This window comes from Anguilla rostrata, chromosome 2 (genome assembly GCF_018555375.3).
Source record: "Anguilla rostrata isolate EN2019 chromosome 2, ASM1855537v3, whole genome shotgun sequence".
NCBI classification, from domain to species: domain Eukaryota; kingdom Metazoa; phylum Chordata; class Actinopteri; order Anguilliformes; family Anguillidae; genus Anguilla; species Anguilla rostrata.
The window spans coordinates 44,584,877-44,600,712 of record NC_057934.1 but is presented as its reverse complement, the minus strand read 5'-3'; the positions used below and the strand labels follow the sequence as shown (position 1 = coordinate 44,600,712).

At 37.8% G+C, this 15,836-nt stretch overlaps 1 protein-coding gene across 2 annotated transcripts in view; it reads left to right on the top strand.

Annotated features, from left to right (window-relative positions):
* The first annotated feature begins 6,324 nt into the window (after positions 1–6,324).
* The window catches only part of micall2b (mical-like 2b), a 29,295-nt gene continuing 19,783 nt past the window's right edge, over positions 6,325–15,836 (top strand). The window contains exons 1-2 of one of the 2 annotated variants that reach the window (XM_064322486.1): positions 6,325–6,705; positions 12,060–12,108. In XM_064322486.1, the coding sequence (XP_064178556.1) occupies positions 6,563–6,705; positions 12,060–12,108 (192 nt within the window). In that variant the 5' untranslated portion in view covers positions 6,325–6,562. The remainder of the gene's footprint in view (positions 6,706–12,059; positions 12,109–15,836) is intronic. The other variant, XM_064322485.1, reaches the window with a different exon arrangement.

Here is a 15,836-nt window from a genome sequence, read left to right as displayed (position 1 = left end):
TGTTTTCTCTGTCTTTATCCTTCCAGCTATGTGTAATGTTCAATGTAATCAGAGGCTTAATGTATTTTTTTTAAGGCTTAAATCTTTTGAAATTGTTTTAATTGTTTCTGAATAGTCCAGTTTGCCTGGATAGACACAAACTTTTGTGTGTAAAAATCTAATTTGGTTTTATTATCTAACACGTTTTTTTTTTGCAAAAATTTGAATTTAAATTATTTTTACTGCACCCAGCACAACCATGCACACATGCAATGAGACCCGGCAATCTCATAAGGTATACTACAACTATAGCATCCATGCATTTTCATATCTCTTCCTGTATATTTGTACGGAGCCCCTGCAGTTCCAAAAAATCATATTATTTTTATATTGTGGCCACAAAATGTCTTATGTCACATAAGATTAAAATTGCCATTTTTTTGGAGTTCCGTATGCATTGGCTCTCACAGATTATATAATTCTATGCTGTCTCAAAACTGTGTTTTACATATAGATTCTTTGGTGAATTTGTTTTTAAGTGTGGACAGGCAGTAGTAGTACAAAAGTAAATAACATTGTGACCACTAGATGGTGTATATTTTCAACAACTAGAACAAATTGCCATTCTCAGTTGCTCTAAATATTTGAAAATGCATTAGTATAGATATTTACCGTAACCCTGTGTATCTGGTTTTTGGCAGCTAGTGTGTCTGACTCTGTCAGTGTGTCTGACTGCTTTTGTACTAGTTTTACAGTCCACTATGTGAACTGTAATGGATGGGAAATTTGGATATACTGATATAAACCTTTAATTTTCTGTATACCATTGAGAATAACTTCCAGCCGGTATGTCTATGCAATAATGCTCACCTCAGATTTAAAAGGTGCTCTCAACATTGCACAAACACGCATGCCCTTAAATAATTGTTATGATTACAAAAAATAAAAACACAGGCTTTGGAGCTGAAGGTGAAGTTAAATTTTATGACCATGCATCTGTTTGCCCTCTGCTGGCTACATTTTAGCAAGGGCTTTCTCCTGAATAAATCATTATGTTCCCTCTTTCATCAGTGAATTAGTTCAGGCTTGGACAATTTATATTTCTTCTTGGCTGATTACCAGACAGACACTTGCGTGGAACACAATTTGCAGAACATCATTTCTGGCATTTCTTGCAATAAAGTACTGTGTAAATACAGGACGTACTCAACAAGACAAAGTTCAGTTGTCGTATAAATAATCTTTGTAACCGAACAAAAGACATTCAAGATTGTTCAGCTGAATATGCGCAGCTAATAAATATTGTGAGTACCAGTATTAACCTCTCTCTCTTGTACTGTAGAACTACATTTTCAATTGTGTACAGGCAAATACTCACACAGCAAATAAATACAAATGACAGACATCTGTCTTGGCTGGGCCGCAGGATGATTAATTTGTGGCCCTAATAACTTGTGCACACACAGTGTTTTTGTTGGCTGCATATAAATAGAGGCTGCGGAGTAACTTTTTCCAGATGTGGCAGTCAGGAGGGTATGTATCAGGAGAGCAGGGGGGATCGTTTTGGTGCTGTTCCCTCCGAACATGGTGAGAACAGCAGCTCCACATCGGATGCATTCTCTTCCCCTGAATCACCGAATTTCCTGTGAGGATTACCAGAGCTGGGGCCAGAGGCTATGCCTTTTTAAAAAACACGGGCCATGTTTGTACTGCCTAGGCTCTGTCAGGAAGCTCCATTTACATCTCACATGAACAGACTGAGGGGGAGGGGGGAACAAATCGCTTACTGAACATCAGAGGTAGACCACTAAATCACAATTCCATAAGCTGTTTACATTTCCTAGGACTTTACAAATACAGTACATACAAAGACTTTATCTAAGGCATGCTCAAAATGAGAGGATTCTACTTGTTTGTCAGTGAATTAGTTAGACTTGCATTGTTGAGAAATATTGGTCAAAAAGAGAAGGATTACATTCTTTCATTCTCTCCTTTGGAATTTATTGTGAGATAAACTTGGGTTTCAAACTCACATGCCAGAGATTCTATATGCAAGAGCACCCCCCTCTGGTAAAGAAAATACTGCAAATGGCAAGATCTCCTCAGAAAATAGTTTGCACACATTTCAATTTTTTTTCATACTTCATTTATCCAGGAGATTCCCATTAAGGTAAAAATATTTTTAAAGGAAGAATCTAATTTTACAGGCTAAAGTCTAGAAAACGTACCCTGTCTTACCATATGTCCCTAATTGTCAGAATGAAATACAAATGTAAATATGTCTATATTGTCTACAGGGCTGTATCATTAAACAATTAATGAAAACAATCACCCATTGCATTGCACAGCTGCTAAAACAGGCCCGATCAGAATAAAAAGTCAAATACTATTTATAACGTTTGCACAATACTAAATTCTGATGTCCCATAGTAAATACTAATGTGAGTCTCTCTTTAAAATACACTAGATTTAGTTGGGGTGATAACTTATATTTTTCATTGAAGTTCTACTGTAGTATTTGAGTTAGGAATGCAAACAATGCTCTCATAAATTGCGTGTCTTGATCCACTTCCCACTCAGGGAGCCAAGACCCCTACAACTCCTAAAATGGCAAACATATCCACAAAAGATGCATATTTGCCATTCTAGTGCATAGAAAATTCTAAACATAAGCTTAGCATTTGCCCTGAAAAACAAAGTGTAATTCCTGCTTGAGTGACTGCACATACTTTAATGTCAAGTACAATGATAGCCTAAACTGTTTATGGTGAGTGAGGTCACATCCTGGTACTTCCCTTGCTGGAACATCTGATGATGTCACCACACCGTTCATGGTTGCTACTTTCAATTAAAAGCAGCTGGTTCATTTAAACAGAATGGTTTTGGTTTATCCAATGTCATGCTCCCTTAATGACTGTGTCTGTTGAGCATTCCATGAAAAGCTGTATAAGCTTTCGGAAGTTCCAATGAGTTACCATCTGGGATTCACTCCATAAAGTACAGTACATTTGTCTCATGTGGTCTTAGAACCAGATAAGACATTCAGTATCCAAAAGACTGCAGTCCAAATGGGCTATTTCCTGTAGGATTTCCAACTTGCGATAACCACTCTAAGTACTTAACTGACCGCTGAGGCTGACAAACAGCCATGATGGTATGAAAATTAGCACCGCCTTCTTTGTCATTTAAGAAATGTCTCACTGTTTAATATCCTGAGACTTTAAAAGGAATTAATCTATTTTATGTAAAGCTAAATTGCGTTGATCCTCATTTGAAAACAGGGCAAGAAATCAGTTTTATATGTTTGCTTTATGTGTGACACAGTGCAATGCTGCCATTAGACATATGCAATAACTGTGTGCATACATGGTATGTGTCTGCGGTACTGTTCAGATAAAATAACATCACCAACCATGCATGTAATGTTATATAATTGCAAAAAGATGTCGTTTTGAATTTGTGAGGTACTATTTACAAAATTTAAATACCTGTGCTACTGAACTACGTTTTATCCTCGATGCCTGCCACTGTATGGTTTACTGCGGCCTGTTGTTTAACAGCCTCGGTTTCTTTGTAAGTCCACAAGCCTCAAGCTTTGATTTTAAGTGGTATTAAACTGTACTAATTATTAGCATAAGACTATTTTAACTGTAATCTTAATGAACTTTGTAAGCGAAAATCAATTCAACATGCATTCGTGTGTCTTCAAGGACAATATTGCAGTTGGATTGGAGTTAAAAATACATGACCTTTGGCTGACTTATTCACAAACAAATGAGTTGCTGGCTGCAATAAATGGTTTACTTCCTCTATTTCATAAATCGTAGCTTTCTTAAATTGCATTAATCCACGCAAGACAACTCAGTGTAGATTAGCTGTTCATACAGTTAACATACTGTATATCTAAACTAACCTTTGGCTTTGGCAGGCAACTTGAACATAAATCACAGTAATCATACACCATGATAAGAGCAACAGACTTCTGACATCCGTTTACACTCTCGTGTCAGGGAGGTAGGTGGTCTCTGTAAGCCAAATCATTCCCTTTAACTTTTCACAGTGCTGTAACTAAATTATATCAAGTGAAAATACTTTGTATCTAATAAACTAATAAATCAAGTACCTGTTTGCTGATATATTGTACATATTTTCCAATTAATACTTCCAACAGTTCTATATTTAGAATAGATTAATACTGTTATTAAGCTCCAGCTCTGTTGTGTCAGATCTGATGTGACAGAGAGGTACTTTCGGAAGAGAGAACAACACTGAATTTTGAAAGACAGATAATGACAGCAAGACATTAAGGGTAACCCCCGATGCTCCATATAGGACCCATGAATTACCACAGCTTTGCTGAGTTATCACTTGTGTGGTGCAATACAGTGAAAAGATACCATGGGAACATAAATGAATTTCCCAGTGTGACAAAACAGAACACAAGTTATTTAGGTCAATGTCCTCATTTGCATAGATAAAACAATACCATCATTAACATACTGTAGATAAAGCCAGCATATTCAAACCACCGGGTTAATGTTAAGGCTGAATTATTATTGTGTTGAAAGCAAATCTTGATCCCCCCACTGCAGTATTTGTTTACATAATCTTTTCCAGAGCAGTTCTAAGGGAGAAAAATATGAATGCAATCACCTGACTAATTTATTAATTAAATGATTTATTATTATTGCAATATTCCTCTTCTTAGCTCTTAATAAATACCCATACAGTATATGTAAATCAGTACACCAGGACTTATCAGTGTATTCATGATTTAAATGTTCATAAGTGTTTCCAAAATTCTATTCATGTACAACAGTAGCTAAGCTCATTAGATAAAGTACAATTATAAATTTAACATTGTTTTGGTGTTTTGGTCAGAGTGCAACATAACTGTGTAATGAATGTACAAAGCTCAATATTATGACCATTAAAGCATTCTGTAGGCCTATTCTAGTACAAAAATTAATTCCTCAGACAAAGGAATTAATTATTTAAATACATATTTTTAATAAGTCTTAATGAATTGTTATCATTTCATATTCATTCATTTTCTATCAAGCTTGTATATTCCACACGCCCTTGCATAATGAGTCTGACACAGAGACTGTAAAAAAATTCGGTCTGACACCGAATATAGGGTAATGGGCGGGGTTGTAAGGATTGACAGAGCTGTTAGCGCTATTACCTGGCGGATTTCCCTGTTCATCAGAGGCACTTCCGTTATTACACCAAATTAATGCACCAATATCCTTCATATTTCATGGCACAGGGTTCACACAAACACACACACACACAGACAAACAAACAAACAAATACATTTCAATTCTGTTTTGTTATTAACTGAAACATTTAATTTCCAGTCGTTCAGAGTCTTGTACTATATACATAATGACTCAAAACATGAAATTGAAAAACAAATAAAGCAATCAAATATGCAGTGGTTTGACAAATTCTAAACATCCAACTCTCGGAAGAGTCCAAGTTTTGCGAATTTGATTGATGATCGATGAAAAACAAAAAAACTTTTGACTCTCTCTTCCTCAGATTTATATGGAAAAATAACTGGGTAAGAGAAAGACAATTATAAGACCATTATAAGATATTCAGAGGGTGGCTTTAATGCTCTGATGGACTTTTCAAGCTATCAATCACATCTTTAAAATCAACTGGATCAAACACAGCCTCGCTGGTGGAGATAAGCAATGGTTTTGTATTCCAAATTTTAATTTTGAGACATGTGGCAGTCTAACATTTTTATCTTGTAATTTAAAGTGTAGTAAGCTCCCCTTCAAGTTGGCTCATTTTCAGAAGCAGTCTGTAGATTTCTAGAAACTAGAATTTAAGAATTTCTCTCCCCACATAGTATTATCGGGTATAACCAACCTGTGTTTATGAAAAATATGGTGTGATAAAGGCTTTATGTTTGCTTCAGATCTTTAGAATACTCAAGGTGGCCTTGTTTGTTATGTGGCCTTTTTCAGAAACATTAATGAGCACTTTCTAAGGGTATTCACGAAGCATACCAAAGGTATATCACCAAAGTCGGATCAACTTGCAAAAGCGCCCTTACTTATTTGGTGAAATGTCCAACCTTATAATTGGGAGGCTCTCTTTAAGGTCGCTTTATCTCATTCTGTTTCCAACTTGTTTCTCTTATTTCATAAAATTCTTCCGTGCTTTTTGAATGGTCTGTATGAAAAAAGATGCAACGTTATGTTGTTAGAATTATATGTTTGTTTCTTTGTTATGACATCTTGTAAAGAGGGAGGATTTGCTGATGCTATCTATGGTAGGCGGCTTCAAACTCCACCCATATGCGTCACGGCAGTAACCTATTCAGGTATCGTTAGTTTCAGTGTATTTTCTGTTCTGTGTTGTTTTGTGTGCATGAGCTCCGCGTGGTATTATGATTTCAGTGACAAGTATAAGAGTAGTTTTGATTATAAACAGTACAGCCTACTGAACTACCTCACAATTGAATTGGACGTAGCCTACTCAGCATTCTTTAGCAGTTTAAAACTTCAATAACTAGTCTAACTCTTCCTCGTTCATTCTTCGCCTACAGAATCAGCTGGAAAGGATGGCTGCCATTAAGGCGCTTCAGCAGTGGTGTAAAATTCAGTGTGATGGGTATCGAGATGTGAATATCACCAACATGACAACCTCCTTCAGGGATGGACTGGCTTTCTGTGCTCTTATCCATAAGCACAGACCGGACCTCATGTAAGAAACTTGCTACTTGATTGCATTATGAAAAAGTGTTCGAGCAAACTTGGCTAGCAAAGTTGCGAACGTAAAACTCCAAACGCTGACTGATGTTACTTGCTTATAAGAGTGGGATTCATAGCCATAGCATTTGTTTCGCCTTCAAATCTAAAGATGCAAACTAGAAATGTTGCTAATTAACAAACTATTAGCTGTTTGGTTGAATATTAGCTACTTGAATTATTATCGTTTTACTTCTAAACCAATGAAATATCCACAACCCGAGCAAATGCGCGCGTCTAGGCAAAGCCGGCGTGTTGGAACATGTCGATAACCATTTGAAAACAGTTTAGCAATATCTTGAAGTTTCGGTTTGAGCTGCATTCATGTAGTCATACATGCTACACGCTCATCCGAAAAACAGAATCGTGAAAATATGATATGTTCTGTTCAATCCCTGATGTTTTTAGTCTAAGACTAATACGGTCACGGCAGTTTTCGGATAGTAATTCCAAAATAGCACTAAAATTGTTTTCGTGAATATGTTCGTATGCAGCCCAATGGGATGTCTGACCACCAAGCGTAGGTACAGCGTGTGAGTAGACTTCTATGGGAGTAGTGGCCAGTCGAATGGAGCGCTCAGTTTGTTTGAGTCTTCGGGGAACCAGTTTGCTCTATTATTGCCAAAACACAAGTGAATATGACACGAGTGAGTTCAGATAACTGGCTTTTAAATATACACTTTTTCTTTTGAGTTACTGTCAGTCAACAAAATCGAAACCACACATTCAGAGTGCCAAGGGGCAGATCCAGTAGGCCAGTGTTGCAAAGTTCATTGTATTGGCAAACACTTGACGTATGAATCCATCATGCTGTTACACATGTGAATAGGATCAAAAATAGATAAGCTGCTTAATGCTGTTTATTCAGTAAACAACTCCGTGTTTGCCCATATCTATTGAAAGGGTAACCATCTGACTACAAATTGCCCATTTTACATATACAGGCATGGTCATTTTTTCACTCATTTTTATTTGAATAATTATAAAGTACATGTGACTTCTGTTCCTGCCTCTTGCCCAATGCATGCTGGGATAGGCTAGGATAAGCGGTTATAGATAATGGATGGATGTATGTGACTTCTGTGTCTTTATTAGTCCTGATTCTACACATTCCAAACCAATGTCTGAGATTTCCTCAGAACCCAGTTTTGGATAAAGGCTAGCACCAGTGTTCTTTACGTAAGGGTATACATTGGGATAAAGGTATCATGATTAGAGTGAATTAGCACTATCTCACATGTGCACAGATAACTTTCAAATACTCAGTTGTCATGCTTGTTAACTCAGTCACTGTAGCTAAGTATCCTTCACTGAATTTGAATCTGATCATACTGACATATGATGCCTACTGCATATCCATAGGTCCATCAGTTTTATTGTGATTTTTTTTTGTTAAATTCTGGGATTGATTCAAAAACACTGGGACTGGGTAGAGGATTGAAGGAAGAAAACAATTAAGTTGTCTTCAAAAGACAACTATGTGACACATCAAGTTTATAAATAAGGTTGTCACAAAGTTCACAGCACTTGACTGCTGATTCAAAGTTGCTCAGCTTGCTCGGGGCAGACAGGTTTTTTTATTTCATTTGACTGAGCATTCATTCAGTTACTGACAGGGAGTCAGGTCTATACTTCAGTACATACGTTTCCCCATGTTTTTGCTTTCAATTCACAGCACCCTAGTTATTTAAGCAATACATAGAATTTTGATTCTTCATCCCACAATGTGTAAAATTTGTCAACCAGTAGATAGCTGGAAGACTGAAACCTTCTTTCAAACATTATGGGCTGTGGATCTCTAGGGTCAGGAGTGGACGTCTTATGATTTCAAGGATCAAGATCTGTGGAACCCAGCCTAACTTTTTTTAGCCTAGTCAATTTGTATTATTTGTGTTACTTCAAGGTTGTGAGTTAGTCGGAAAGGATTCTTTAAAAAAAACAAATGCATGATTATTGGATTAAACAGTCAGATAGTGTCACAATTTAAAGCTTGGTTATATGGTTATTCTGTATCACTCCTGATTTTCCTAACTGGAAAAAAAAACAAGTTTGTTCTTGCCATTTTTAATTACACTTCCTCTGACAGGACAACAGAATTTTGACATCTTCAACATGACTGAAATTCAAACCATTGCTATATGTCATTTCAATGAGCAGTGAAGTGTCACTTGTAACCGTCATACATTTTTTTCAGGATAGCCAATGCATAAAGTTGGGATTCAACTTTATGTCCATGTTATCTTAAGGGTTTCGAAGAACTAACCAAGTTACTTTTGCCGATTCCTGTTGCATTACCACGTTTCATGGTCTCATTCACCTGGGAAATTTGTTATAAACTTTTTGTTACCTGACCCATGGAGTGGCGTCTTATCTGACCAATTAATTCTCTGCCTGATCCTACATAAACGTATCCAGCTGCCTGGTATAACTGTCCACATCTACAGTATATGTAGGTCAATCCAGTGGCACACTGGCATACTTTATGAATGGCAAAGCAGATCTTGTGGCGTCATTGTCAATAATATCACAAGAACACCAGGGTTCCTAAGTGGCTCAGTGTGTGAAGATGGATAATGTGATTTACCCAAGTAGTACATGTTCCTGGCTCGACATCCCTTGTTCTTCCTGGAACAACATTTCTCTTAACTAGTCATTGCCCTCTGATGTCATCAGTGTGTGCTGAACAACCCCAGGCTCCTGAGCCTTTTCAAAATTCCCTCAAAAACTCCCCAATTTCCAGAGAGGTACACTACTATGTGCACCATATCTCTGCATTTCTGTTTGCAAAATTGAAAAAAAAAAAAAAAAAGATTTAGTGGTTCACAAATTAATGCTTAACTAACTAATTCATGTTATACTGGGTTGTATTCATAGCTGAGGTAGTGTAGTGCTTAACTGAGCTAAATAACTTGCTCGTTAGTAGTTAAACTTTGCTGGTAACACTTTACGGTTCACAAATTAATGCTTAACTAATTAATTAGTTACATTGGATCATTGGTATATCTATCAAAATTTAGTAGATAGATATCTTCTATGTGTACCTATTCATACAAAATGGCAACAAATTGGCAAAAATTAAGTTACCTTAGTCATAACAGGCAGACGATTGTGGATCTGTATAGCCACAATGGTCCTGGATCAGCAAACAAATCTATCGTGGATCAACAAAGTGATAATCATCCTGAATCGACAGTAACAAATCTACCTAGGATTAACGTTGTGATGTTGGTCCTGGATCAGCAAATCTATTAAGGATCAACATAGCAATGATTATCCTGGCACAATTTTAGCAAGTCTATCCAGAATCAACGTAGTGATCATGGTCCTGAATCAACATCAGCAGATCTATTTGGGATCTACAGACAGGTGGCACATTATAGGAAAAAACTGAACGAATGAGTGGAGAAACATAACAAATGCAGATGCTTCCATACATGTGGCAAAAGGAAAAGACCTAAGTGACTTTGAAAGAGGGTTCATAATTGGGGCATGGATGGCAGGGGCTTCAGTCACAAAGACTGCTCAACTGCCTAGTGTTTCAACAGGAACAGTGACTAAAGTGACATCTTCATGTCACTTTAGGAAGTGGGTCAGAAATTATGGTCGAAAGTGCACATGACCGTGCTCGTACATTAGTGTGATATTTAAGGAAAATATAACCAAGCTTTTCCTCAGGTGACTGAGAATGTCCATGCAGGAAGTGATCAAGAACAGTCCATTGACAACTGCATAGAGAGGGATATGTAGTAACGTTGCAGTGCATAAACCTCTCATTACAAAGACGAATGCAACTTTTGAGTGTTCAGTGGTGCAAAAATCATACGCACTGGTCTACAGAGATGTGAGGAAAAAAAGTGATATGGTCAGATGAGTCGTCCTTCACCACATTCTTGACAAGTGGGCGAGTGCAGGTGTGGTGTACACTAGGAGAAAGGTAAAAGCCTGAATGCTGGACCCGTGCAGTGAGGAGGTCTGTTATGCTGTGGGGGGCATGGTTCCTGGCATGGATTGGGTCCACTTGAAAATCAGTACAAAGTTATCCTTAGTGATCACCTTTATCCTATGATGAAACATTTCTTTCCTGATGGGAGTGGTTTCTTCCAGGATAGCAATGCCCCCGTCCACAGGGCATAAGGGGTTTTTCTTATGTCCTGGCATTTTTTATATTTATAGCCATTACAATAAAGGCTTTTTAATCCATTCCTTTCCTCCTGTTTTTATTTTTGGAGTGTCTAAAACCCCAATCAGTTTTGCTTTACTATTGCTTTTTCCCCCAGTTTCAGGAGCACCCATCTTACATTGCTAATACATTTTTACAAGAGCAGTTTTATTTATTTATTTTTATTTTAAATCAAGGATTTTGTTCAGTGTAATGAACTGAAATGGGGAGCTACACAATAGCTTATCTCTCTGGAAAGCAGGAAGTTTTGGAGAATTTTGAAATGGCTCAGGGGAAGGTTATTCGGCAAACACTAATGACATCGGAGGGCAATGATTGCTCAGTAGTAATGTTCCAGGAACTATAGTAGTGATGTTGATCCCAGAGCATATTCTACTTGCCTAAATCATGTTGTGCCCTCTAAAGATACAAGTTGATTTGAGTTGGACCTATAGTCTGCACATTTGAGCTTTGGCTACTGCATGTTATTAGTTAGCAATATCCACTGCATCCAAACAGTAGGCTTTGTGTACCGGCAGTGGTAGGGTGAGTTTAAATAGGCTAAAGTTTCACAAATTAGCACTACATTAGTTCCCCCCATTGATTTCAGGCATCCGCTACCCTACCAGTTATTATCTGTGACAGATATGGCTTAACTCCACTGTTGTACTGTATGGCGTTGCCTGTAGTATGAGAAATGGTCGCTGACTCCCACATCAGTGAACTGTACAAGTGAGCTGGACTGCTCCAGCGTGTGCAAGTGCAGTTGACAGTGTGCTGAGGCTAAAGTCATACATGATTCCAAATTAGAAAAGAAAAGAAGGGGGGGGGAGTAGTGCTGGTTCCATCTCATAATGAATCTCTATTGCAAACTTACGAACTATCAATCTGATACAGTGATTATTATTATTATTTCTTAAATATTGGCATTGAAATGGATCATACAAAATATTGGTGATAGCTGAAAGTATTAAGTAACATTCTTTAGCGGATTTCACTTGACACAGCAAAACTTGGTATTACATATGTTATGGCTGAACTGTAAGAAACTGTATAGATTACTTGTCTCACAATATGTATGTACTGCCCAAAAAATACATGGCAACCACTGTATAGCCTATATATTTACTGCTTTGTTCTTTTTCTTCCAGAAACTATGATTCGCTGAGTAAAGAAAATGTCTACGATAACAACAATTTGGTAAGAAAAAAATAATTGTTCTGTGAATATTATCTTTTCTTTATTTATTTTTGTGACTATCCAGTGTATCCACACAGGGTGTCTTGGGTGTGTATTTTGGTACATATTGCATACATTGGGGTAATGCAAGCATGTTTTCTTATTAATAGAAGTATTAATAAGAAAACTTTAGCTTCTCAAAGATAAAATAATTTTAGTCCTTTTTTATTCCCAGCCTTGGGGCTTAATCTTAAATGTACAAATTCTCCAGCTTAAAGTTTAATTTTTAATTAATTAAATAGTTTAATTAATTGCTTGGCCAATTAATTAAATTTCTGTTTAGAGGTTAATACATTTTATGGGCAAATGACATGCTGCTCATAGAATATGAGCTGACTTCCTGTCGATAATTGGAAATGCAGAAGCTAGTAATTAATTGGTGTTTCATAAATTCCATCTTCTATAATAAGTCTTTAAAAATCTAAATTAGGGCAGCCAAGCCTTACTGTTTATGTGGAAACCTTTTAAATATGCTGCATTCAGACGGTGGTTTATGTTTTCAAAAGAGGGGACTTTTCTCTTGATCACAGTGTTCTGTTGTTGGAATTGTTCAACATCTAGTATAGTTTTAGCCTATGTAATTATAGAATGCAAGGTTTAAATTACAGCAGAAATTCTGAAATGCTATCAACTTGTGCTATAATTTTGCTTTTGTTATTTTCACTCATCATTTGAAATGATACCCATGTAAAATCCTCAATACCAGAAGTAACATTAATGGATGTGTCCATTGTCCAGAAAGAAGGTGTCATTTGTTGTACTTCTAACAGTCTTTCATTTGAAGGTTTCTTGGAATCATATTCTTGCTTAGTCTGGATCAGAGACTGTAAAAAATATGGACAAAGCTACTGTGACGTCACCCATTGACTCTCCGTGGGTCTCCGAAAATACGTTTTGAAGCTCAATGGCGGGCGCGGCCATTTTGGAGTTGGAGCCAAAACCACAGAGTTTAAAAGCCGCTCTGTGATTTTTACAATTTGATTGACAGTCCGGTGCGGAAAAGCCCATCAACCTGAACGAGGCTAGCTGACTGTCTGCCGTTATGTTTTAAAATATATTATCAGATGTTTACGGAGTTTAATTTCCATCCGTGACTGTACTGTCATGTAATCACGTTATATGTATGACATTAAAAATACAATTAGGCTATGTTCAGTTATCTTCAATTCATGTTTCTCAGCAAAACGAATATGCTTAACTAGCATATCAGCTTGCCAGTGAGCTAGGTAGGCTATCCGTGGTTAGCTCACGCATTAGCAATATGAACCACAGGGGAAGAACATTGACTACACTGATGGTCAATCAATCGGAGATGTGTAGGCTACTGGTGATTTGACTAGGCTAATTTTCGTATAACTGTCTGGTAGATCTGCTGTTAACCGAGCAAGTTATCGTCGTAGGTTTTCGCCAGTCAGTTAATGAGCCAGTAACTGCTACTACTAGCTACTCCATCGCCGTTTGTGGTGTTCACTTGCTGGGTGACGCTAGCTGACCGATCGTTCGCAAATCACTTTCTACCGAATAAAAATTAACACTGTCAGCGGTTATTAACAAATCTACCAAGTATTTTAATAACTGATCTGCAGGCGTGTAAATATGACAACGCACTTTGTACAGCAAGTTTTCCACCTGGTGGATGAAGACAAAAATAATGTAGCCTACGTTGAATTTCTAATTATTATTAGGCTATCGTTTTTTTCTTGTAAATCATCAAAACCAATGGAGAAAAGCCAATATACGCAAGGAGCCCCCAGAACCGATTCTGAGAACCACTGTCTTAAATGCCTAGCTTGTCGGTCTCTTAAATGCTAAAAACATATTCCTTTCTAAATGCCAAGATGGTTAATTTCGTTAAATTCTGTGTGTGTGATTTCAGCAAATGAACCTTGAGACTCTTAATTCGCTTCGTGAAACTGAAAAAGTGTTTATCCCAAAATCGGGATTATAATAGCTTTGTCACATGCGTGAAGCATGGCCCAGGTAGACATTTACGGAATGTACACGACTGACAAGCCGCCAAACACGTTTGACAGATTGAATGTTTGCCGGTTAAAGTTAGCTAGCTAGTCAAACGGCTTGGTAGCCGAAGTTGCGAACTGTTTTAGCACAGGCTACTACTGGACTACCAAATAAAGCAGGCTGATTACGCTTTCTGCCAAGTAATTATTTGGTTAAGTAGGCTAAAGGAAATAGTAAAAATGACTCGGCTACCGAAAAACTTAAGAGGAGGATTATTTTATGATCGTCTAGTGCAGCTGTAAATAGCACACGCCATAATGAAATCACCACGAAATGGGATGCCTGCATTTTCAGACTTAGCACAGGCGGACCGTAGCCGGAGCCGCAATGGCAAGGCCAAGAAGCGCCACCGCCCACCCCAGTGACCATAGACTGTGGCCCCTACTGTAGCATAGTCCTCCGAAGTAATCCGGAAGTGACGCAAGCTGTACCTCATTGGTCCAGAACAAATATTGGCCCTGTGCCCAAATGATGCAATAAATCATAAAATAGACCCATGGACAGTCATAAGACGAATAAAATACACCTATTATGACTATTTGTTCTTGTGAGAAAAAATTAGTGGCTTTGTATTTTTATTGCATTTGTACCGTAGACTTACATGGAAACCGGATATGAAAACACCTATACTGGAGCCATCCGTAGTGGCGCTAGTGAGCAACCAGGAACTACAACACCAGGAAATGAGCTTCAAAAACGAAGTCTGGTTTTGGCCGCTTGGTCTGGATGTGCCTGCGTACTTAGTCTTGAGCCAGAGAATTGCTGAAGGGGCTTTGGTTCAGGGTCACATTGCCTCATCAAGTTTAATTTCAACCAACTGACTTGCTTGTTGGATACTATCCCTTACAAAACATGTGCCTCTCTTTCAAACAATGGAATTTCCAGAACGAGCGGGAATGTTAGGGACTTTCTCGAACACTGTTCATAGCCGAATTGTTAACAGCAGTTTCAGTCCAAAACGAAAGTCAGCAAAGCTTGCATAAACACTGCTCCTTGGAATCAGATGACCAGGATAACAGGCTGTGGCTTGTGGCTTCTGATTTATGGGAACGTTTGGCGATAAAGAAGACCTCTATGCTTCCTTGAAATCTGCACTGCAGTGTCAGGCCTCGGTGTTGCCCTCTGAATTCATGCAGTGAATGTCCCACCTCTTGTGGGCGTGCAAAGCAGCTTTAAAATGAAGCTGGCCTTTATACCTTAATGTGCTACTGCTGAACTGTGCAGACAATGGAGCTTCTCAATAGAGCACGTGTCAAATCTGTTTGTCCCCAGCTCTGATCAGTGCTATTTTTTGTTCTTATGTACATTCCTTATCTTTATCAGGGACAGATATGGTAAAAAAAGTTCAAAAACTCACTCCAGCAGACACATAGGGTTTGCAACAGAAGGAGAAAAAATGTTTATCACTGGTTTGATTGTTCTGCTCTTCTTCCCAGTGCATAAACGGTTGACCTGTTCATCCATGGTTTAATAACAGTGAATATACAGGGTTCTCTGTAGAATTAACATGGAGGTGACATAAGGTGTTTTTTCTCTGCTCAAAGACTAGCTTTGTATTGCAACGTTCTGGTAACATTTTTGTGTCTCCAGTGCTGCCTGAGGATGAGAGTGCGATTTTGAAACACGTTGTGGCATCAGCACATAAATTGCAGTGCAGATAGCCTTTTTGC